This window comes from Hippopotamus amphibius, chromosome X (assembly GCF_030028045.1).
Source record: "Hippopotamus amphibius kiboko isolate mHipAmp2 chromosome X, mHipAmp2.hap2, whole genome shotgun sequence".
Lineage (NCBI taxonomy): Eukaryota > Metazoa > Chordata > Mammalia > Artiodactyla > Hippopotamidae > Hippopotamus > Hippopotamus amphibius.
This window is the reverse complement of record NC_080203.1, coordinates 76,775,612-76,798,666: the sequence shown is the minus strand read 5'-3', so window position 1 is coordinate 76,798,666 and position 23,055 is coordinate 76,775,612. Positions and strand designations below refer to the sequence as shown.

Below are 23,055 nucleotides of genomic sequence, written 5' to 3'. Positions count from 1 at the left end.
ATTTGAGGGGTGAGAGAGAGAGAGTGTGATTGAGCCTGGGAGGAACTGGGCCATGCCCCAGGACTTGAGCCATCTCTGGCACAAAAGGAGTTAATGGTAGGGACCGCGCCCCCCCCCCCCCCCCGTGTCCGGGCACGCGCAGCGCGCCCCCTCGGTGCGCGGGCACAGCAGCCAGGCTGCCGGAGAGCAGATCTCGGGGATTCGGGTGCGGAGCCCTTGGCCTGGAGGCGATATGGGTGGTCCGTGGCCCGGTTCAGTCGCTCGCAACAGCCCGGGGAACAGGTGAGGCCGCCTGCCCCGGTCTCTCATCCTCTAGCTGCCCATAGCTTGCCCCGATCCTATCCCCTCCCAATCCTGGGGTGCTCCACTTCCCAGCCAGTGCTCCCCATCCTCTTCAACCCCATGTTCTCTATCAGCACCCCTGACCCCCCAATCCTCCCCCGCTTTTCTCCTCCACCTCCTCCCTGAATCCCGCATCCTTATCATCCTCCCGCCCATGGTCCCTCTATTTCCACAGCCCGGCCCGCATGCTCATCAAAATACCCCTCCTGAGGGCCCCCAGCTCCCTTCCTGTATTGTACATTGCCAGTCCCCCCTCCCCCGCAGTGCAGCCCCGTCTCTCTTCCATCATAGCATCTCACAGCCAGGCTCCCTCCCCCACTCTCTGCAGCCCCCCCCCCCAGTGGAGGCCTTTATCCTATCCTCCCCCGTTTCAATGCGCTTCGTCCCCCAATAGCATTCCGAACCCGCATAGCCCCCAATACTGCAGTTCTCGACACCAGTCCATTCCCGCACAATGCCCCTCACCCAATTCTGCTCCAGCCCAAAAAGTACCCCCAGATGCCATTCTAATCCCCAGCATTGCTGCCTCCCCTTGTCTTCTCCCAAACTGCAAGTTGGACCAGGATGGAGATCTTGGCCTTGGGGACTCACAGTGGGTCCTAGGGTACGGAGGGCGTTTGGGGGTCGGTCGATTTGTCTAGGTGTTCACGGGGGAGGGGCTGCAGGAAATTGACTCAAAAGAGAACAGCATTTGGTGCTGAAGGGTTACTGGAGAGGGAGGCATCCCGAAAGGGTTAATGAAATTTGCGGGGAGGGGCAGCATCGAGGGGGTTAATGGTGTGGGGGGGTTGCTGGCGGGGAAGCCGTGTGAATGAGCGGTCTGTGCCCCGGAGTTGCCATGGAGATGGTGAATGGGGGGATTGTGTGAACTCAGCTGCAGACTATCCCCCCCATACACACACACACACACACACACACACACACACACACACACACACACACCCTCCTGCCCCACCTCCCTACTCCTACCCCTTCCTTCTCCTTTCCCTCCTCCCCATTCCCCTCCTGCCCCCCACCCGGGTGCATTCTGGGCAGTGTCTGGGATCTAACCACCCATACTTTGCTCCCCATTTTCTCTGAGCCTCCACCCCTTTAGTCGCTTTGCCCTCCCTCCTCCTCCTCCTCCTTCTCTCTCTCTCTCCCTCTCTCTCTCTCTCTCTTTCACACACACACACACACACACACACACACATTCTCATTCCCCTCTGGTGGTGGCCGATTGCCGGGCGTTCCCAATCTCCCTCCCCCACCCCTTCAGCCAGTTCTTAAAGGAGCAGACCTACAATCTTGGAAGGCGGGAGAAATAGGGGGAAACTAAATTGTGTGTGTGTGTGTGTGTCCATGCAGAAGTGTCTGTGTGTGCCTGTGTATATATGTTGACTGTACAACTGTTTTGTCAGAAGGCCTGTGTGCCTTGAGTGTGTTGCTATTTCTGTGTCTGTCTCTGCCTGTGTGTCACCATTATGCTACATGTGTCTGGATATTTACCTATGCGGTGTGTGTGATTCTGTTCCAGTAAATCTCTGTGTGTGTCTCTGAATGTATCTCTCTGTGAGTCTATGGCTCTGTGAAGCTTTCTGACTCAGAATGTGGGACTATACGAGGGGATCTCTGTGGGTTTGGAATGTATGTCTCTGTGAGTGAATATCAGTGTCTGTGGTCGTGGCTTGCTCTCTCTCACTCCCTCTTTGAGTCTTTGTGAGTTTATTTCTGTGAGTCTCTGAGTGTGTGTCCCCCGCACTCCGTTGTTTATTTTACACTGGCTGAGCATCAACAGTGCCTAGGGTGCTAGGCAGAACGCTTTCTGCCTCAGTTTCTGGCACTGCGTGTGAATTAGGGATAGCTGACAGAAAGGACCAAGGTTTAAGGACTTGAGAGCAGTGAGGGCTGTGGGGAAATGTACAGGACGGTCTGGCGACTCTGCTGAATGGCCACGCTGCCCCCTGCCCTGCCAGAGGGAGAGGGAGTCTCTCTTGGGGCCCCTTTGCCTGTCTGCTGCATTCCCTTCTTCTGCCTTAGTCCTGAAGTGAGGTTCGCAATCCTACCCTCTCCTGGCGTGGAGGTCCCCGTGTGGGGTTATGGGTCTTGGGGGCTAGGAGCTCAGTGTCCATGCAGTGTAAGCAGGAGCCTGAGCTCCACTTCCTGTTCTCCCGTCGCCTGCTACCACATGCTACTCCGGCTCCAGCTGACCCTGATGAGCTCTATTGGCTGAGGAGTTGAAGCTGGGGACTGGCAACTTGCAGTGGCAACAACTGGCAATCCATCAATCCCCTTGGCTTTTCCAACCATGGCCCAGGCACAGCGAATAGCTCTGCCTGGCAGTGGAGATTGTCTGAGGGTCCCTGGAACCCCGGGCATGGGAAACCTCTTCTAACTGTAGGAGAATAGACCAAGCACAGCAGGGCCCCCAAAGACCCACTCCATAGCCCTCCCCGACCATCTTGGATGACGCATACTTCCCTCTTTCCACAGGCCTGTCTGGCCCTGAGGGAGTCCCCTTTCTGAAGCTGTGGTGCTCGGACGACCTGCTCTCTACATTGCCGGGCACCTGTAGGTGTCCCTCGAGAGCTCAGTTGTGAGGTTCAAGTCAGTGTGGCCATGAAGGGGCTGCCTATTGGGCTGATGCTGTGACCCCGGAGTCTGCCTTTCCTGCCAGTCCCCCGGCCCGGAACATGTGGCCGCGGCTTGGTCCGCCCTCGCTGTCCCTGAGCCCCAAGCCCACAGTTGGCCGGAGCCTGTGCGTCACCCTGTGGTTCCTGAGCTTGGCGCTGAGGGCCAGTACTCAGGCCCCAGCACCCACAGTCAATACTCACTTTGGGAAACTAAGGGGTGCCAGGGTACCATTGCCCAGTGAGATCCTGGGGCCTGTGGACCAATACCTTGGGGTGCCCTACGCAGCTCCCCCCATTGGCGAAAAACGTTTCCTGCCCCCTGAACCACCCCCATCCTGGTCGGGCATCCGGAACGCCACACACTTTCCCCCAGTGTGCCCCCAGAACATCCACACAGCTGTGCCCGAAGTCATGCTTCCTGTCTGGTTCACGGCCAACTTGGATATCGTCGCTACTTACATCCAGGAGCCCAACGAAGACTGCCTCTACCTGAACGTCTATGTGCCCACGGAGGATGGTGAGTGCGGCCAGGCACTGTGCCCTCCCTGCCTCCCACCCGCCCAGCTGTGTCTGTGGCTGGCATGTGGTTGTGTGCCCTGCAGCATGCATCTGTCTGTCCGTGAAAATGCTTCTAACCATCACTCTGCTTGGCCTCCCCCTTCCTCCTCCCTGTTCTTTCCTCTCCCAGCATTGTCTGAGCTCCCATGTGTGAGTGACACTGTTACCAAGAGGGGCCTGGCCAGGCCTGAGAGCTTTGACAGGTCTAGGGCCAGATGCTGGATGGGGATTCCCTGGGGGAGTATGGGTCACTGCTGGCAGCTGCCCGCGGGAGGATGCTGGCTCCACCGGGCCCCCCTGTTGCCATTCCACCTGCTCTGAGAGGTGGTAGGTGTCTGTGGCCAAGGGAGCTGGGTGTGTGTGGGGGGGGCAGGGGGCAAGCCTGGTGGGCAGTGCTTAGGTGCCTCCTCTTTCACTAGCTGATGCCTCCTCCCGCGGGGGTCACATTAAGGTAAGTGACAGAAACAAGGAGATGGTGGGACAGGCTCTCTGCCATGTGCCGCCTGCAGAGCAGCTCTTGGGGCCTGGGGGGTGGGGGGGGTGCATGCCCCTGGGCAGAGGCCTCCTGTTATTTTTTAGTTTTTTATTCATTTTACAGTAAAGCGGATTTCCAAGGAATGCGCCCGAAAGCCCAACAAGAAAATTTGTAGGAAAGGAGGTAGGTAGCGAGCCGGCGGGGAGGGAGAGAGAGAGAGAGGGAGGGCTGCCTGCCCACCTGCCCTTGCCCCTGACGACCCAGCCTTCCTTCAAGTAGCCCAGGCTCAGGGGGCGGTCAGGGAGCAGGCATGAGCTCCACCTCGTCCGAGGGGCCCGGCTGCTCTTCAGGGAGGATCTAGTGGCCTAAGGCAGGTTCAGAGCAGAAGCAGCAACCCCGTCTCGTCCAATCTTCCCAGCCCCCAGTGCCACCCTAAAGTGTGCGCCGAAGGCCGAGCCAGTGGTTTCCTCCGGAACACCTCAGGAGAAACTCTAAGCTGCCCACATGGAGCCAGAGGCTCTGCCCTTCTCCTGGTGAGGGAGCCACCAGCTCAGCCTTCCGTGCTCTTTCCAGGGTTGAAAGTCGAGATTCAACGCTCCAGCCATGGAGCTTAGACCAAACTGTACCCAGGTGCAGTAACCCTGCCACCCTGTCCCCCACCTCTGGCCAGGGCATAGCTGAGTGACCCAGGCGAGTCTGGTGGCAGGCCTTGGGGGGTGTCCAGGCACTGTGGACGCTAAAGGAGGCACGAGATCCAGAATTTCAAATTGACCCTCTTGCCAGGAGGCATTTGTGTGCCCCTCCACCGGTGTAATCATTCTTCCTGTTTGAATACCACTTTATGTTTTCTGGAAAGCACTTGCATGCTTACCTCAGCAAATCTCCCCCACTTCTCTGGAAGCTTACAAGGCAGGAATTGGTACCCCAATTTTACGGATGCGGAAACAGGCCCAGGGGAGTGACTTGCTGCTGCTCAAGGCCCCGTCGCTGCTCTGTGGCAGGACCTGGACCAAAAGCTGGGTCTGTTGACCCTCAGGGCGGTGTTCTTTCCACTGTAGCATGCGAGGCAACTCCCATCTGGTCATTCCCATCTCCCCTGCTCTGAAACAAATGGTGAAATGTGGATGGGTTGAACCGAATTGGAAACAGTAAGAGACTAAGGAACAGGTGGAAAATCACAGCCTGGTCCCTACAACTCTTTGGCAGGCTTGGAGCTTGTTTTCCTTTGAAATCATAGGGCAGGGTTCCCCCAGGTTGGGTCATCAGGATTCCTGGGGCTGGATGCTCCCTACTGAGTAAGAATCTCTGGGGGCAGAGCCCAACAATCTGTATGTTATGCTTTAGATGCCCGCTGAAGCTTTGAATGAGGTCTGCTGCCCTGGGGATAAGCGGACCACCACCTCCCCACACCCAGCTCAGGACCTCACACTCAGAAGGCAATCAGTAAACACATCTTTGCACGAATGAAGATGCACTGTGGTGCCACAGGAAGAGTATGGGTCTGGGAGCCACAAGCCTGACTGAGTCCCAGCTCTGCTACTAACTCACAGTGAAACCTTAGACAAGTCTTTTCCTTTAAGAACCTCTATTTCTGCATCTGAAGGTGGTAGGGAACTGTTCTGGTCTTAACATTCCATTAACCTATAAAAGAATTCAGGAAGAGGGTCTCTTATACCTGATCCTACTAGTTATTTGCTTACTTGGGTGCGGGGGTTGGGGCGGGGGAGGCTTCGGCATTAACCATTTCCTGTGATCCCCAAGGACACCAGTAAGAGCCTAGGAGAGTCCAGTCCAGTCCAGAACTGAGAGTTTGGCTACAGAGCCAACTGGAAGCTCCAGTCAAATTCAAACATTTACCAGTCGTGATTGTTGACTATGGGCAAGGCCATGTGCTAGGTTCTGTTGTGATGTGGAGGGATACGAGATAGAGGAAATATTTAGAAATAACTAAAGACCTGATCGCTACTCTGAAGAAGCTCCTAGCCTAGCATTGAAACTCCGCTAGTTTAGCTAAGCCCCACAGGCCAAGCTGGGAAGTGGGTTTCAGACACACATGGGAGAGGGCATCTGGTCATTTACCTGCTCAAATTAGTTCCCTATTCAGGGCCTGTTGGCCATATGGAACAGACTTAAAAGCCTGCCTCTTGGGGGAGACTTGTCCCCAGAGGTGCTTAGGGTTGTGGTGTGCACAGGGCTGGCAGGGCTGGCCTGGTTGGGCTCCTGTAGCAGCACAGTGCTGGGCTGGGGGATGGTGGTCGAGCTGGCCCAGGGTACAGGCCTGGCAGCAAGGAGTTGCTCAGCAAGTGCTACGCTGAGGGAGCAAAGGCATCTGTACGGAAGAGGCTGGGACAATGCAGCAACCCAGGGATGTTCCCAGAGGGGGGCAAAAGGAACGCACCTTCTAAGTCCAAGGGAAGTGAAGGATTTCCTAAGGGAAGATATGGCCTGTCCCCCTACCTCCACCCCCATCAAGTTGGAGAGAATTCATGTTTCTTGTTTAGGGACGAGTGATTCCTTGCCATTTGGGGAGGTGGGGGGCTGTCCCGTGTGGGTGATGACGCCCCAGATCCCACAGGGTTTCTGAGGGCAGTCCTGTCATCAGGTGTTAAGACGGTAGGCGCCACTGGAGGTTCGGGAAGCCAGAGGCAGTTTCTGCCCCTCAGGGTGGGCTCTTGCCCTAGTTGAAAAGCCACTGTGTAATTTGAGGGCGGCTCCTGTTTTGGTTAATAGCTGTAAGGGAACCCAGACCAGCTGAGAAAGAGGGCTATTTGCTGCCTCCAGGCTAAGAGTATCTGATGTCTTAGACAAGAGTATAAGCCCTGGGGTGGCAGCAGAGTGACTTCTGTTTCCACACACTGACCAGCACCCAGGCGGTGGGTCCTCTTTCTCAAAGCCATTCTCAAGATGAACTTCTCGTCTCCTTAGAACGGGAAGGAGAATTGGTGCCAGCTCACCCAGGTCCTAAATGGCTCTGTTCTTTCCCCTAGTCTCTTCTTTTCTCTCCTTCCCTCCCCGCCATGCTCCACCTCTTTCCTGACTTATTTTTTCCTCTCCCTTTCCCCCATTCCAGAAAGGTGGCATGGTGCAGTGGAAAGACCATGGGCTTTCGAATCCAGCAGAACTAGGTTTGGATCTCACCTCTAGCACTTCCTAGCTGTGCGATCTTAAGCAAGTCACTTTGCCTCTCTGAACCTCAGTTTCCCCATCAGTGAAACAGGAATAAAGATAGTCCCTCCCTCACTGGGGTGTAAGGATCAGACAATATGGCAGAAGTAGAGTGTCTGGCACATGGTGACTATTCGGTACATGGTAGGAGCTGCTACCATTACTCCTATCTCTGTTTCTCTCTCTCTCTCTCCTCCTCTCTGTCTTTCTTCCCCCCCTCACCCCACTCTCTCTCTCTCTCTCATGTCCCTTTCTCCTTTTCCCCTTCCTTCTCTCCCTCCCTCCCTCTCTGGCTCTCTTTCGATCTCAGAGCAATGCTTGCTGCTCTCAGGCCTGGTTCCTGTGGGCAGGAACCCCATTTGCCATTACCCAGACCAGGCCCCAGCGAGGAAGACCAGAGGGAAGGCTTCATCTCCCATTTTCTCCTGTGGGAATCAGGGTCAGCTGAGGCCCAGCTCGAGCCTGCCCACTGGGCCTGAATAGCTCAGGGCTGGGGTCCCTGGCTCTGCCCTAACAGCTCGCATCCGTATCTACACATGCTGGCGAGGCTGCCTCTCACCTCTCACCTTTGGTGCCTGCCCCCGCTCTCCAGCTCAGCCTGCCCGTGTACACACGTGCAGCCCCTTCCACCCAGGAAAAGTCCTTCCCCTGAGTGGGTCTCTGGCTCTGTGCCCTGGCCCACCCGCTCTTACCTCCTTCCTACCTGGGAAGGTGGTTGGTTGAGACGGGCTGCTGGGGACAGGGAGGCAGGCAGGGAGGTGCAGGGAAGCCAGCACAGCAGGGGCCTGCAACACCATCATCCTGATGAAGGTCTGGGCCTCAGCCCACCCATTCCCTCAGTTCTTGCCATCCCTCCTGCCTGTCCTGGGCCCAGGCCCAGAGCTGGCTTGCTGGGCCACACTGCAGTCATGCTGTTTTTGAATTCTCTCTCTGTTTTGTTCTCTGTTCTGTGCTGTTGTGTCTCCCCGTGTCTGGTCCCCAGGATCCGGCGCTAAGAAACAGGGCGAGGACTTAGCGGATAATGACGGGGATGAAGATGAAGGTATTTGGGGGCTGCAGGGCGCGGCGGCTGGTGCATGGCACAGAGCCCCTCCCCCTCTCGATGGGGAGAAGCCCCGTCTGTCTGTCTGTCCGTCCGTTGGTGTGTTTCTGTTCCTGTACAAGGCCGTTGGGCCGATCATCCATCTTTGGCCTGGTCGGCCACTGGGAGTTCCAGGGTGATGGACACGGCTGGCAGGAGCAGGGGACCACGAGCAGAGCCATGAGGAGGGCATCCTCCTCGCCCCGGTCCCCACTGCCCGGAGACAGCTTTCTCCCCCATCTTCTGTGGTTCGTGGGCACCTGCCCCTACTGAGCAGCAGGGAGAGTGGAGAGAAAGCAGGACTGAGGGGGGCGGAGGCCAGGAGAGGCACAGAGGAAACTGAATGGCGAGGAGCCCCTGTGTTTTTGCGGGGAGGTTGGCTCCTGGGTGCAGGGCCCAGCAGGATGCTGAACTGAGGAGTGAGGTAGTGACAACCGCAGGGGCTGGGGAACAGCACCGCCTAGAACCTCTTTGGCCTTTGCCCAGAAAGAGAGAGATGGCCTCAGGGCCAGGGGCTGCATTAGGTTCAGGGCAGGGCCACAAGGACTGGGCTAAAACACCAGGCTTGGGCCAGGACACCACAGCCCAGTCGGTGAATAGCATAAGATCCTTGGGTGACAGTTGAACCAGTCTTCCTTCCTCCTTGGGAAAACAGGTTGCGTTTGCTCGGTGGCAGAGAGCATTCCCTTCTACCTCCATGCCCAGCCCTGCCCGGGGGGCCACACAGCTCAGGGGGGCCCACTGGTGGCTGGTAGGGCTGTGCCCGTGCGGCAGAGTGTGGTCCAGCTCACAGGCCGAGAGGCTTCAGGTGGAGGTGATCAGGCTGGGAGCCTTCTCGTGGCTGCCCAGCCCTGTCACTGCGCTGGCCAGAGCTTGGGAGCAGCCGCTTAAAGGTCCCTCGTTGAGTGGCCTCTGTGGAGGCTCCACCTTCATCTTAAAGCTGACTGGGGGGCAGGCGCTCTCATTCTTAGTTCTGCCTCCACCTCTTCCCCATCCCCAGTGTTTCCAGTTAGGTCTGCCTGATGCCCGGGGAGAATGGGGTAAACAAGCATATGGCTGAGAAACCATGTCAGTAAGGTTCTCCCCCACCAACCCATCTCTGCCATTCGCTCCCCTGTCCCCACATTCTCCCTTGTTCTCTTCCTGTACCACCCCTTATTCCCACCCCTCTTGTCTCTGTCTGCACTGGGGGGCCAGCTGCTGCCAATGGCCGTATTTCCATGTAACTGGTCTAGTCTTGGGGGTTTCAGGGCTCCCCAGCCCCTGCTCTCTAAAGCCATGTCAGGTCCCAGGACTCCTGGGTGCCCGGGGCAGGGACTCACTGATCCAGCTAAAGGACTGGCCCTTTCTCTTCCTCCCACCCCCTGTCCCCCAGGGCCCAGCCATGGCCTCTGTAGACCTAGCTTGTATCAGGCACGCCTGGCTGCCTTCAGCTAGGAGGCACTTGAAACCAGAGTCTTTAAAAACATCACCGAAGTCCAACTGTCTCTAGCTCATGCTCGTGCTCCAGGCTGAACAGCCCCAAGAGTCCTGCCCTCAGAGATGGCGGTGGTGTCCTGGCACCTGGGATAGCTTTGCTGCCCACACCCCCCCCCCCACCAGGGCTGGCGGGGGCGGGGGAGGAAGGGCAGCCTACCCAGCCTGTGTCTCACCCCTTCTCCTTGCAGACATCCGGGACAGTGGCGCTAAGCCTGTCATGGTCTACATCCATGGAGGCTCTTACATGGAAGGGACAGGCAACATGATTGACGGCAGCGTCCTGGCCAGTTATGGCAACGTCATCGTCATCACCCTCAACTATCGGGTTGGAGTGCTAGGTATGGTTCCCTGCTGGGTGCCTAGAAGGAAGCCTGGGTTCTCAAGGAGGGAGGAAAGAAGGCTGAGGAGTTGAGAACAGGCCGCCTTGGTTCTCTCGCTGGTGCTAACGACCATGGTCACAATGTTGTTATCCCACGGCCCCTACCCAACTGCCCGGAGCTTCCCCACATCCCTTGTCCCGTTCCTGGAATGTTGAGATGCCACTGGAAATTCAGTTCAAACTTCACACCTTCTCTTAGATCTCAAGCCAGGTCTCTGCTTCCAGACTTTTGCCTGGCTGAGTTTTGTGGAGTCAATTCATTTTCTGGTGTCCTGTCCTCATCCCTACCCACCCACCCCCACATCCCTAAACACCCCACACATACACAGACATTCCTTGTAGCCAATCACATATCCATACACCCACGTACCTTCACATGTCCGCACTGCCCACATCCATCCCCGTGCAACTGACTATTTCTCACTCACCCCCACAAGCACACATACACACCTGTACACATACAGACCCCTACATCTACATCCATAGACCCCCTCACATATATGCACAGTGCTCCCGCACTCCACAGACACTCTACACATACAGGCTCCCTGACACACATATCCACATACCCGGATACCTCTCTCTGTTCCATATCCATACCCCACAGCTACACCAATTTCTCTCACCTTCCATGCATGCCTACACACACACACACACACACACACGCACACACACACTTGTTCCCATATATCTCTCCCTCCACATTGCTATATCCACATCTATGCCCATATACACCTCCCATGCCCACCCTCACGCTTTCCTCTACCCCATAATACACTTACACAAAGATCCACACCCTACACATCCACATCCACACACAAACCCCACACATATATACCTTGAATATACACAAATATTCCTTCCACACATACACAGACAGATCCACGTCCCCCTACAGACCCTACTTCCACATCTCCTCCAACAGTCATACACACATGTATGTCCCTCACCTTCCCTACATAAACATGAACCAGTGTTCCCCTCCCTACACATATAGGAGCCATACCTGCACATCCACACCTCCCCACCCCACAATACACAAATACTACACACACAGCCCTCATATCCCTGTTTCCACGTCTACATACACATCCCATGAACTATGCTTATACATCCCCCCTGATGGACACACCCACAGACCCCTACACACATACCCACACACACACACACACACACACACTCTTCCTATACACATCTGGCATATATATGTCCAATACATATATATGTACATATTCCTACCCCACAAATATACACACATCCATATACCCACACCTGGCCGTCCACATCCATACACACACACACACTCACGCACACGCTGTCCTCACATGCCCCATATACACACACTACATATTTCTTCTACTCTCTCCACACAGACATCCCCATACACTCCCATCCATTACACAATCACGCTCCCATGCATACACGCTTACTTCCCAAATCCCTCCTGGTACACACCCACATCCCCTTCCCCACACAGATTCTGTCACCTACGTGCTTATTTTGGTGATATAGGCTGCCCCTCTACCCTGTGCCTTCCTTGGTAACTGTTAATGCCTAACTGTGGCCAAGGTCTTGAAGTAAACAAGTGCCTCAGAGAGGGTGACCAAGCGCACAGGGACTTGCTCCCTTTTGGATGCTCACCCAGGCCTCCGAGAGCACACCCGGTCCCATAGCCCTGGAATGGCACAAAGAAGCCAACTTCCTGCCTGGAGGGCTGGTGTCCTCAGAGTCCCAGGTGGTGTCTGGGCTGTTTGTCAGGTCTGCAGGCCTGGTTGCTGAACCAGCAATTAGGCATGACTTACTCCAGGGCTGTTGTCTGACAGGACCTGATTTTAATTTGCTTTTGAATATGTGGCTTTGCCAGTTCGAATCCCAGAGGCCCCGGAGCTACGTTTCACTTCTGAGTGCAGTTATGTGCACGAAAAGGGAATCTTCTCTTGACTTCCCCTTAATACTAGATGGGATAGCAAGACACTTTTGGGGAGTTCAGACCAGAGAAATGATATTCCTTGAAAAAAGTGGAGCCTGAGTCCCCTTCAGCAGCATCTGGATACTGGGTTTGGTGCATGCCGGCCGTCTCCCTGGCTTCTCCGCAGTCTAGTGGGCTTTAGGTTTCATGGTGCTGCCGCTGCTCCTCTGTCTCTCTGAGTTGCCCCAGGCATCATGGCAAGGCTCTCGTAAGCTGCTCTGTCCTCTTGAGAGAGGGGCTCTGAGTCTCTGACAGTAAAAAATGGTACCATGAAGGTGGCTGCAAACCGCCACACTTGGGCTACACAGTTCCTGAGGAGTAACCACACACACACACACACAGGCACACGTGCACGGTAGTTGAAGCCCAGAAGTAATTTTGTTACTCTATTTTCTAAATGAGAGTGATAGGAAATATTCAACTCAACTGCTTTTAACAATTATCAACAGAAAGCTCCATTCTCTAAGGATCAATGGAAAGCATGGAGAATACTAAGCATATGTGTCAGTTCCAAGGAATGAAGGAAAAGAGAGAGTGGAGCATCGGGGAAAAGAGGGGAGAAACTAAGGAAGAGAAGGAAAGGGTGGGAAAGAGAAAAGAGGATACGAGTGACACAGAGAAAGGAGGCAGAAAGGAAGCAGAGGAGAGACTCAGGATTTGAAGTGTCGGTTGGGAGCTGTGGGCTGCGCGGAAGGCTGTTGCTGGCGAGCACTCCCTATGATATCCTGGCTTGCCGATTATTTCCCAACCCTTCGATTGCTCTGATCCTTAAGCTTGTATATCAGAAGTTCTTAACCTTTTGAGGAGTCTTGGACCCCTTTGAAATTCTAATGAAAGCTATGGACTCTTCCCTCCAAAAATGCACGCGTGCGTGTACACACATACACACTTACAGAAATTATTTCATGGATCCCACTGAAACACATACACAAAATTCAGGTTACGATCCCCACCACCACCTTATAACCTCCTCTTGTTTGGATAATGAGAACAGGACATCTCGGGGTAGGATTTTTATTCTTCAGGCTTAAATAGTTAATGATCAAAATAATATTACCCAAACCTCAGAAGGAGCCATAAACTGAGATTTGGCCAGAAGTTCCCCACCACTTCCTGTGTACCCTTCAGTGCCTGCTCTGGAACAAAAATGTAATCGATAAGCCGCTGACTGGATTCTGGGTCTCTTGGCGCCAGATATAGAGCTTGGGTTTGTCCCTGACTCTTGGGGATTCTGCTGTATAGCTTAGGCTTTGTTATTTTGTTTCCCTAAACATCCCGGAACAGGTGGTCAGTTCTGGACCTCAATTATATGCATTCATTCCCCCTCCCCCTCCCCATCAGCTTCTCTAAGCCCTGAGCCCAAATAGACGGTTCCCTCCAAAGTGCTTCTTTAGACATCTTGGGTGATTCATGTATTTGGAGAATGTCACACGTTAGTCCATGGATCCTATCCAAGCCGGAGGGGTAGCTATAATTTGAGAAGCCCCGACTGGGCTTGAGACCAACAAAAGAAAGGGACCCCAGCAGGAGACAGGATGTGGATATCCCTGGGTGGGGCTGAGGAAGTAGGGGCTTGCCAACTTTTATTCTGGGTTTCAGAATTTAATCCTACATTCTTGCTCAGGTACGCTTCAGGCAAACTGAAAACCTGGTGAGCGTCACGCATTGGGTGACACAGATATATGCTTTTGATACAGTGTGCCAGATTCCCCTGTCTTCTGTTGACAGGCAGCTTACCATGTACTACAGTATAAACTTGGGCCTGGGGAGACTGGCTCAGATTTGCTCTAACAGTTTATGGAGTTTGGTGTTTCAGCCCTCATTCTCACATGGTTTCTGTGGGTGACTGAGTTACTGGGAAACTAGCAGTGAGTGACTGCTCTCCCAGACTGTCAGGTTTTTCGTGTATTTGTGGTCAGTGACGCTTGCTGTATCACCTGCCTGAGCCTGTTGGATAGAGCACCTCATGGAGGATGCTTGTGGTAGGATAGTTGACGTGACATCATCCACAAGCCTCAGTGCCTCTTATCCTGAGGTTCATGGGATCTGAGGGAGCAGAGAGTGATGGTCAAATCCTCTGCCCAGCCCTTTCAGAACTTTGTTCCTAAGCCCGGAAACTGGTACATGTTGGAGAAATCTACTTATTACATCCAAATGCAGGCTCTTCCTGCTGATTAGGACAGATGTATTTGACACATTTCACTGAACGATACCTTGGCAGAGACTGAAGCCAAGTCCGCTATTGCCCAAATAAGAGAAAAGGAAGAGAGAAAACTGGGGAAGGAGAGAGGAGAGAGGGAGGACAGGCAGGCTAAGAGAAACACATAGTGATTTTTGCTGGAGGGTCTCAAGGCTTGGACAGCCAGATGGATCTTGGTCAGCATACTTTTTAAGACTCGCAGGAGCTTCAGCTTGTGAATGGGTCAGGAAAAGGAGAAGCTGATTCCCTTGTCTAGAGGAACAAGAGCTCCTCCGTTCATCCTCATTCAGGCTCTCTCTAATTCCTTCTCATTTCCTCATCGGGAACCTGGGGCTAAAGAGGGCTTGTGACTAGGTCCTGAGAGGAATAACTAAGTACTTTACATACTCAATTGCACCAAAGGTAAATTAATAACACACTTGAAGAGGGTGAAATGAGCTCTTTTACAGAAGCTAGAAACACCAAGGACTCAAGAAAGACAGTGATGAGGTCTTGTGCCAGCTTGAGTCTGTTTGAATTCAGCTTCTGCCCGTGGACTACCAGGACCGTCAGAGAACTCTCTGTGAGCTGAGGGAACCTCCTGAAACATGGCCTCCCACAAAGCTGATCCCAGGAGCTGTGAATGAATGGGCTTTTAACTGTGGAGTCAAAAAATACTGACCCGGGTATAGGTTTCCAATGTGTAAGAGTTCCACAGCTACCCACCTGGAAAGAACCTTTCTAAAAGCCTAGGGCAGCAGAAGATGGAGCCTTCCAAGGAGCCTAAGGATCTGCGAAGAGAGATGAAATGAAGCAGCAAGATCAGACTAAAATGGAAGCAGGGTGGGGGGGAATATAGGACATCTCTGTGGGATAGCCAGCAGGTGGGCGGGAAGGTAGTCGCCATGGCAACAAGTCTCCACAGCAGCAAATCCCAGCAGGTGGGTGGGAAGGTAGTCTCCATGGTGACATGTCTCCTCAGCAGCAAATCCCAGTGGGTGGGCGGGAAGACCTGTTTCTGTGGTAACCGCGCTGCACTGACTTCCCCACTTCTCCACTAGATGAAAAAGATGGTCTAACCCAGTGGTTTTCCAACTTTAGCAGGCATCAGAATTACCTGGAGAGCTTGTTAAACACACAGATTGCTGAGCCCCATCCCCAGAGTTTCCGATTCGTTAGGTTTTGGAGGACAGGGAAATGATGACCTGCCCTGAGAATGAGGAGAAGGGGGCATCCAAGACCCTGGAAGGAAGTGGAAATGGACGAACTTGACAGGAGGGGCAAGGAGGGCTTAGGGATTGCAGCCCCTTGGGCTCTTCATTCCTCCAGAGAGAGAAGGAAGGGGAAGGAGAAGTAACTATAGATGTGTAATGTGCTGAGCATATTCAAGATGCTTATGTTCATTTTATCCTTGTTACAACCCTTCAAAGTGTTTTATCCCCATTTTACACAAGAGGAACCCAGAGCCCAGAGATTTTCAATTAACTTGCCTAAAGCTACATGGCCAGTAAGTGGTAGAGCCAGGACTCAAACCAAACTGACTCCAGGGTACCTGCTCTTTCCACTCTATCTTGCCAGGTGCTAGGGTAAAGTCCTGGCTGGCACATCAGGGCAGAGGATGCTGGGTCCTGGCCATTTGCAGTTCCTGCAGTTTAAGTCTCCGAACTGGAGGCATCCCTGTTGAAAGGTCTGGAAACCCCGCCTTCCAAGCTGGAGAACGGGTGGGAGGTAGGGAGCCAATCCTTCCTATAGTGATGGTGCTGGACCTTGCAGAAAGGAGCAATGGTTAATGCTAGCTGGGTGGAAAGAGCTGTGCTGCATGCTCATCCTCTGTCCTCATGCCCCCGACTGTCATCGTCATCCAAATCCTCCATCCCGCCACCTTCACTGTCCTTGTGCTCTTTGTTGAATCCAGGTTTCCTGAGCACTGGAGATCAGGCTGCCAAGGGCAACTATGGGCTCCTTGACCAAATCCAGGCCCTCCGCTGGGTGAGCGAGAATATTGCCTTCTTCGGAGGTGATCCCCGCCGTATCACCGTCTTTGGCTCGGGCATTGGCGCATCCTGTGTCAGCCTCCTCACGCTGTCACATCACTCTGAGGGTGAGTAGCTCTTGGAACAAAATGGGAACTAGCCAAGTGCTGGCTGCTGACCCTGAGCCCCAGGCCCTCCAGATTCCAGGGTGCCCAATTCCATGTCCCAGGAGCACCCAGGGAATCAGCAGCCCTCACCTGCCAGCTTGGTGTCCCTTTGGGGAGAAGTGAAAGGGAAATGTTTCTCTAGGGGAAGATGTAATTCTCCCAGTGTGAGAGAGGGAAGGAGAGAATCCCATTTACATCTTGAGAAAGGAAGGTTCTCCTTCTGATGTAGGAGTCTTATTGAGGAGTGTGGGAGTAGAATGTCTCTCTCTGAAGGGACAATGGCTCTTTTTGGGTGGGGGGAAATCTTTCCTTGTGGGAAGGACACATGACTTTGGGTAGAGCTCTAGAGCGGAAATTAGTTTTTAGGTGTAAGAAACACTCATTCCCTGCCTTTCTCTCTGAAAAACAAGTCTGTGCAAGTTGGGAACTGTCCTTGACAGGGGAGATGGGACCAAAGTGAGGATTACAAACCTGTGGGTGGGCTTTGTCTGAGGGATGGCGAGCTCTTATCAGACTCCAGACGAGACCTCTCCTGCCCCTGGGCTGCACAACCCCCTCTAAGGGAGACTTTCATTTTTAGCCCGAAGGGAAACCTTTCTCCTTGCTGTGGGTCCCCCTGCCAGTGACCCTTCCGTGGAGGCCGAATAGGCCTTTTTTTTTTCTTTTCTTTTTTGGCTTAGCAGGAAGTGTTCTCTTCACCTCTGGACTATAAGAGTCCTTTCTACCTCTGAGAGGCAAAGATGAGCTTCTCACAAAGAAGAGATCTTCCCCAAATAAGTGTCTTTCTCCAAAGTAAGGAAAGCCGTGAGAGAGGACACAGTTTTTCACTGAAATCAACTTTATGAGTTAGTGATATTCTAACAGGAATACTTGCAGTCTCTCTTTGAAGAAGGCCTGTCTCTCTGAGGGAGAAAAATCACCTTCTCTGACCTAGAAATTCTGTCCCTGTCCCTCCAGGGACTCCGTGAAGGAAAACTAAGGTGGGATGTAGGGAATGTCGGATGTACATCCCTCTTTTAGAATATGTTTCTAGGTGACAGTACGGGAACAGGAATTCCTTTTTTCCACCAAGGAGGGTGAAGTGACTAGTTGTGAGGGTGCCTGGAGACTTTCAGACCATGAGGCCTTTGCCCTCGAGAATCCTTTCCCAAACTCCCAGAATGTGAGGCTCTCTCCTGCCTGCATTTCTTGTCTCTCATGAAAAAGACCCCTTTGTGGTGGAAGCGCCAGCTCCCTGGTGGTGTGCTGGCACAGAGCTTGGCCCAGCTGGGCAGGAAGCAAGAGGGGAAGACAAGGAGAGATAAAGAGAGGGAGCATAAGGAAGCTGATGTCTGGGACCCAAGGGGTTAATTCTTCCTGGCATTTCCTTAACCCCCAAGTTACCAACCATCACCCCAGAACAAGGAGGCAAGAAGCAGGCAGGGGACCAATCAGGAAAGGAGTCCAACAACCCATCCTCTGGTCCTAACCCATCATTCCAGCCAAAAGGGTTGTTTCTCCTTCTCAGTCCATTCAACCCAGAGGGCAGCCTCAGTAACAAAGGAATGAGGAGGTGTTTGATCTGTCCCTCAGGGACAAACAAGGGAGGCCTAGGCTGTGAGTGACATGACAGATCTGACCTGGTGCTGCCTATTTTCTGTAGGACTTTTCCAGAGGGCCATCATCCAAAGTGGTTCTGCTCTGTCCAGCTGGGCTGTGAACTACCAACCGGTGAAGTACACCAGCCTGCTGGCAGACAAGGTAGGCTGTAACGTGCTAGACACAGTCGACATGGTGGACTGTCTTCGGCAAAAGAGTGCCAAGGAGCTGGTAGAGCAGGACATCCAGCCAGCCCGCTACCATGTGGCCTTTGGCCCCGTGATTGATGGTGACGTCATTCCTGATGACCCGGAGATTCTCATGGAACAGGGCGAGTTCCTCAACTATGACATCATGCTAGGTGTCAACCAGGGCGAGGGGCTCAAGTTTGTGGAAGGGGTGGTCGACCCTGAGGATGGGGTCTCTGGCACTGACTTTGACTACTCAGTCTCCAACTTTGTGGACAATCTGTACGGCTATCCTGAGGGTAAAGACACCCTGCGGGAGACCATCAAGTTCATGTACACAGACTGGGCAGACCGTGACAATCCTGAGACCCGCCGTAAAACACTGGTGGCACTCTTCACTGACCACCAGTGGGTGGAGCCCTCAGTGGTGACAGCTGATCTGCACGCCCGCTATGGCTCACCTACCTACTTCTATGCCTTCTACCATCACTGCCAGAGCCTCATGAAGCCTGCTTGGTCAGACGCAGCTCATGGGGATGAAGTACCCTATGTTTTTGGTGTCCCTATGGTGGGCCCCACTGACCTCTTCCCCTGCAACTTTTCCAAGAATGACGTTATGCTCAGTGCTGTCGTCATGACATACTGGACCAACTTTGCCAAGACCGGGTAAGGAGAAATCGGGCATTCTTCTTTGGGACCCCAGCATGCCCTCCCCTCTGCTCCTCTATCTAGACCTCTTCCATCATCTCCTTTCCTAAGACAGTCCCCAAATCTTGATTGGTAACCCCTTCATCCCTCTCCCTACATCCCCCTTTCCAGTCTTCCATGCCATTTCCTTCCCCTAAAAAATTTTTTTGAGGCTCAGAACTCAGTTAGCATTAGGATTGAGCAGGAATGAGAGTTACTGGCAGAACTATGGTATTCAAGGTTAGATGGTCAGAGGTCATGTGAAATGGGAATAAAGTACATTCAGAAAGAGCCTTTAAAGGGCTCTTGGGAAAACTGGGCAGCTGAAAAGATTGATGAGTGCTCTGTAGCTTGTGAGAAGAAAAAGCGTCCTATAGCTTGATCTCACAGGATCAGCACAGGGAAGGATGAGATGGTTTCCATGATGCCATGGGCAATAGGAGTTCGAGGCCTGGGGAAGAGGAGGGGTACGGACAGAGGGAGGGACCCTGAAAAAGATGGAAATGGTGGAACATTTTGGACTGGGGAAGGGGTTTAGGGCTTGGTGTGAGAGGAAGAATCCTGGGCCCTTTCCTCATCTACGCAGAGTGATGACCCCAGATTTCCATGTGGTATTTCAGGGATCCTAACAAGCCGGTCCCCCAGGACACCAAGTTCATTCACACCAAGGCCAACCGCTTTGAGGAAGTGGCCTGGTCCAAATACAATCCCCGAGACCAGCTCTACCTTCACATCGGCCTGAAGCCAAGGGTCCGCGATCATTACCGGGCTACTAAGGTGGCCTTTTGGAAACACCTGGTGCCCCACCTATACAACCTGCATGACATGTTCCACTACACTTCCACAACCACCAAAGTGCCGCCCCCGGATACCACCCACAGCTCCCACATCACCCGCAGGCCCAACGGCAAGACCTGGAGCACCAAGCGGCCAGCCATCTCCCCCGCCTATAGCAACGAGAACGCGCAAGGGTCCTGGAACGGGGACCAGGATGCAGGGCCACTCCTGGTGGAGAACCCTCGTGACTACTCCACTGAATTAAGCGTCACCATCGCCGTGGGGGCCTCTCTCCTCTTCCTCAATGTTCTGGCCTTCGCCGCCCTCTACTATCGGAAGGACAAGCGGCGTCAGGAGCCCCTGAGGCAGCCCAGCCCTCAGAGGGGAGCTGGGGCTCCTGAATTGGGAGCTGCTCCCGAGGAGGAGCTGGCAGCACTGCAGCTGGGCCCCACCCACCATGAGTGTGAGGCGGGTCCCCCCCACGACACCCTGCGCCTCACCGCACTGCCCGACTACACGCTGACCCTGCGGCGCTCCCCTGATGACATCCCACTCATGACCCCCAACACGATCACTATGATCCCCAACTCCCTGGTGGGGCTGCAGACATTGCACCCCTATAACACCTTTGCCGCAGGGTTCAACAGTACCGGGCTGCCCCACTCACACTCCACCACCCGGGTATAGCTCCAGCCCAGAGCACAGCATATATCCTGGCTCCGGCCCGCCCAGATCCACACACACACGCGCACACGCACACGCGCACACGTACACGCGCACACGCACACACGCACACGCACACACGCACGCACAGGTATATATGTATACGCACGCAACCACACCCAACAGCAGACCCACCTGCACAAACATAGACAGATGTGGACATGCACCCGCATGTGCAACAACACAAATAAGTCAACCTGAACAAACCCTTCAAATGGGGACGCAAGCGAGTCCTTGGGAAACCGAGGACCCGTGGAACAGCAGCTGAAGCCGGCTCCCCGAGCCTGACCACAGACACTCCTGGGGAGCCTGAAGTACCAGCTGGACACTCCCTTGGTGCTCGCCTTCCACCTCTCTTGGAACTGCACCACCGACCAACTCCAGACTTGGGAGCTTTAAAGAGCAGAGTAGCTCTTTCTCCCCCAGACTTGGTCTTTTTTCTGGGTCTTGTTTTTGTTGATTTTTTTAAAAAAAATTTTGGAACAAATGCTTCTCCAACTGGTGAGTGCAAAGAGGCTCCGGAAGGGAGGACTCCAGGCCCAGGTCTCTCTGGCTCTGGAACTCCCAGTGCTCACACAGTCCGACCAAGGAACATGGTCACCCAAGAAATAGATTCGAGCAAAACCATGGGGGAGAAGGAGGAAGGGGCTGCTACTGGATGGGGTTGGAGGGCCATAGGGGACAACTCGCCAGCCATCTCTGTATCTCTGTGGAGGCCTGCAGAGACCACAGGGTGAACTGTGTCCCCCAGAGGCCAGGAGCATCGGCCTAGCTAGACCAGCCAGGGGACCGCAGATGTGGTGAAGGAGGTTTTGTGGAGGCCGTGTCATTATCAGGGCCCCGGGGTATAATCTGGGTCCTGCCTCTGCCCTTGGGGTAATGCTATCAGAAATTCGCCCCATTTTCTTTACAGAGTCTCTTTTGTGTCTGTCATTTCTCTTTCAAAAAGGCGGTGTTTTTTGTTGTTGTTGGCTTTTTTTTTTTAAAGAAAAGTTCTTAAAACACTAACGGAAACCCATGGAGTTTGTCCTTTGTAAAAATTTTAAACACAGTGTCTTGATATAAAAATAAAAAATCCAGTTAGCACTCCCAACCTGCCTCCCTTGCACAGGCCTTGCCCAACAGACCTCCCGGCAGGGCGCCTCTGGGGGCGAGGAATCGCAGCCTCCCTCTGCATCCTGTGCCTTTAAGCTGTCACAAGTCTGGGCAGCACGCTGCTGGCCCCCTGCAAGAAGGCCTCTCCAATCTCAATCAGGTTGCCATCCCCACCCCCCCACCCCCACACCCCAGCGCTCTGGGTTCCTGCAGCTGAAGCCTTCTCTCAGCACCTCGGGCCTCCTAATGAAACGGCAGAAATAACACTTCCTTTTCCACTGCGCCACCGCTGCCGCCGCCGCTGCCGCCGCCGCCGCCGCCACCACCACCACCACCACCAGCACCACCACCACCACCAGCCACTGCCTCTGCCACTGCCACCATCGCCACCACCCTGCCCTCGTCCTGGACTGGGGGCTGGGAGGAGGTCTGCCCTCTAATGTATTAGAAATCTTTTTCGTGTCTGAATCCGGTGCAGCATCAGATATGTGGACTCCCTGGCCTTGGGTGACCGACAGAGCAGGGGCCCTCTCCTCCCCAGGGATACTGGTTTCCTGTTCTGTGACTTAGAATTGGAGAAGTCATTGGGGCTCTGGGAGGATTTCTCTCCAAGATCGTGATCAGTGGCTGTCTGTCAACCCTGGGGGACAGATTCAATGGGCTCCACAGAGTTAGCATTATGGTATCTTATTATTCTCAGTGACTTGAAGGACTGAACCAGGAGTCTGCACATCAAGTGTGACAGTTGGGCGGGGTTGCTGACACGTCAGAAACCAGGAATAGAATTCTTCAAAGTGACCCTGACAAAATGAGGGACATGAACGAACACAACAGGATGATGTCCAGAGGGGATGAACACAAGGTAGTACAAAGACCAAAATCGAGAACTAATATACTAATATGGTACGTGGGCACAAGAGAGACGGGCGATGATTGACTTGACCCAGGTTAGTTAAAAAAGAAAAAAAGAACTGGGGGAGGGTGTCAGGGTAGGTCACCAGTTGAATGAGTCCATAGTGTAGAAGTGGTTTTCTCTTCTCTCCCTCCTCCCTCCCACCCTCTTCCTTCTCTTCCTCCCTCCCTGCCTTCCTTCCTTCTTTCCCAAACTAATTTGAATACTAGCATATAACAAAAATTTAGTATGGAGTCATTGGGAAGTAATCAGAGTCCGAATTTTTCGAATTAGAAGTAACCTCAGAGTCATGTAGTCCAACCCACTTATTTTATAATTGGGCAAATGGGCTCAGAAAAGCACAATGTCACAGTGTTAGAAACAGATTTAGAATGCAGTCCAGTTAACATGACCTTTCCCACGGTCCTCAACTTTCTCCACTCTACCTAGCATTGGTTAGGCCTTTGAAAACAGTAATGGGCCTGCCCTTGGTCAACACACTTTCAGCATATGTGAAAAAGCTGGAGAGGGTCTGGAGAAGAACAAAAACAATGTACCAAAGGACTAGCTTTTTTTTTTTTAATTTAGAAGGGAAGAATCTGAAAGGTAACATTCAGTAATTGTGGAGTACCTACTATTTGACAAGTGTGCTATATCATCTTCAAAAATGTAAATCCTAAATCAGGACAGAGCTGGTGATCTGTTCTCAGTTTCGTCTGAGAGTGATAGAGGGGAA

General features: G+C 53.5%; 1 protein-coding gene across 3 annotated transcripts; it reads left to right on the top strand.

Annotated features, from left to right (window-relative positions):
- The first annotated feature begins 2,840 nt into the window (after window positions 1-2,840).
- NLGN3 (neuroligin 3) lies at window positions 2,841-21,416 on the top strand. 3 transcript variants are annotated; one of them, XM_057718263.1, is made up of 7 exons: window positions 2,841-3,471; window positions 4,111-4,170; window positions 8,135-8,194; window positions 9,901-10,050; window positions 16,155-16,340; window positions 18,022-18,811; window positions 19,453-21,416. In XM_057718263.1, exons 1-7 carry the CDS (start codon window positions 3,015-3,017, stop codon window positions 20,294-20,296), a joined length of 2,547 nt encoding a protein of 848 aa, XP_057574246.1. In that variant the 5' UTR covers window positions 2,841-3,014; the 3' UTR covers window positions 20,297-21,416. The 3 variants fall into 3 exon arrangements, with proteins under 3 accessions (XP_057574246.1, XP_057574247.1, XP_057574248.1); XM_057718264.1 differs by lacking the exon at window positions 4,111-4,170; XM_057718265.1 differs by lacking the exons at window positions 4,111-4,170; window positions 8,135-8,194.
- Window positions 21,417-23,055: the final 1,639 nt, after the last annotated feature.

What these genes read in the sequence shown, in the direction of transcription:
- NLGN3 (XM_057718263.1), top strand. Translation starts at nt 3,015, where the DNA reads ATGTGGCCGCGGCTTGGTCCGCCCTCGCTGTCCCTGAGCCCCAAGCCC. An exon ending in CTATGTGCCCACGGAGGATG is followed by an intron (nt 3,472 to 4,110) that starts GTGAGTGCGGCC and finishes TTCATTTTACAG; the next exon opens with TAAAGCGGATTTCCAAGGAA. An exon ending in CTATCGGGTTGGAGTGCTAG is followed by an intron (nt 10,051 to 16,154) that starts GTATGGTTCCCT and finishes TGTTGAATCCAG; the next exon opens with GTTTCCTGAGCACTGGAGAT.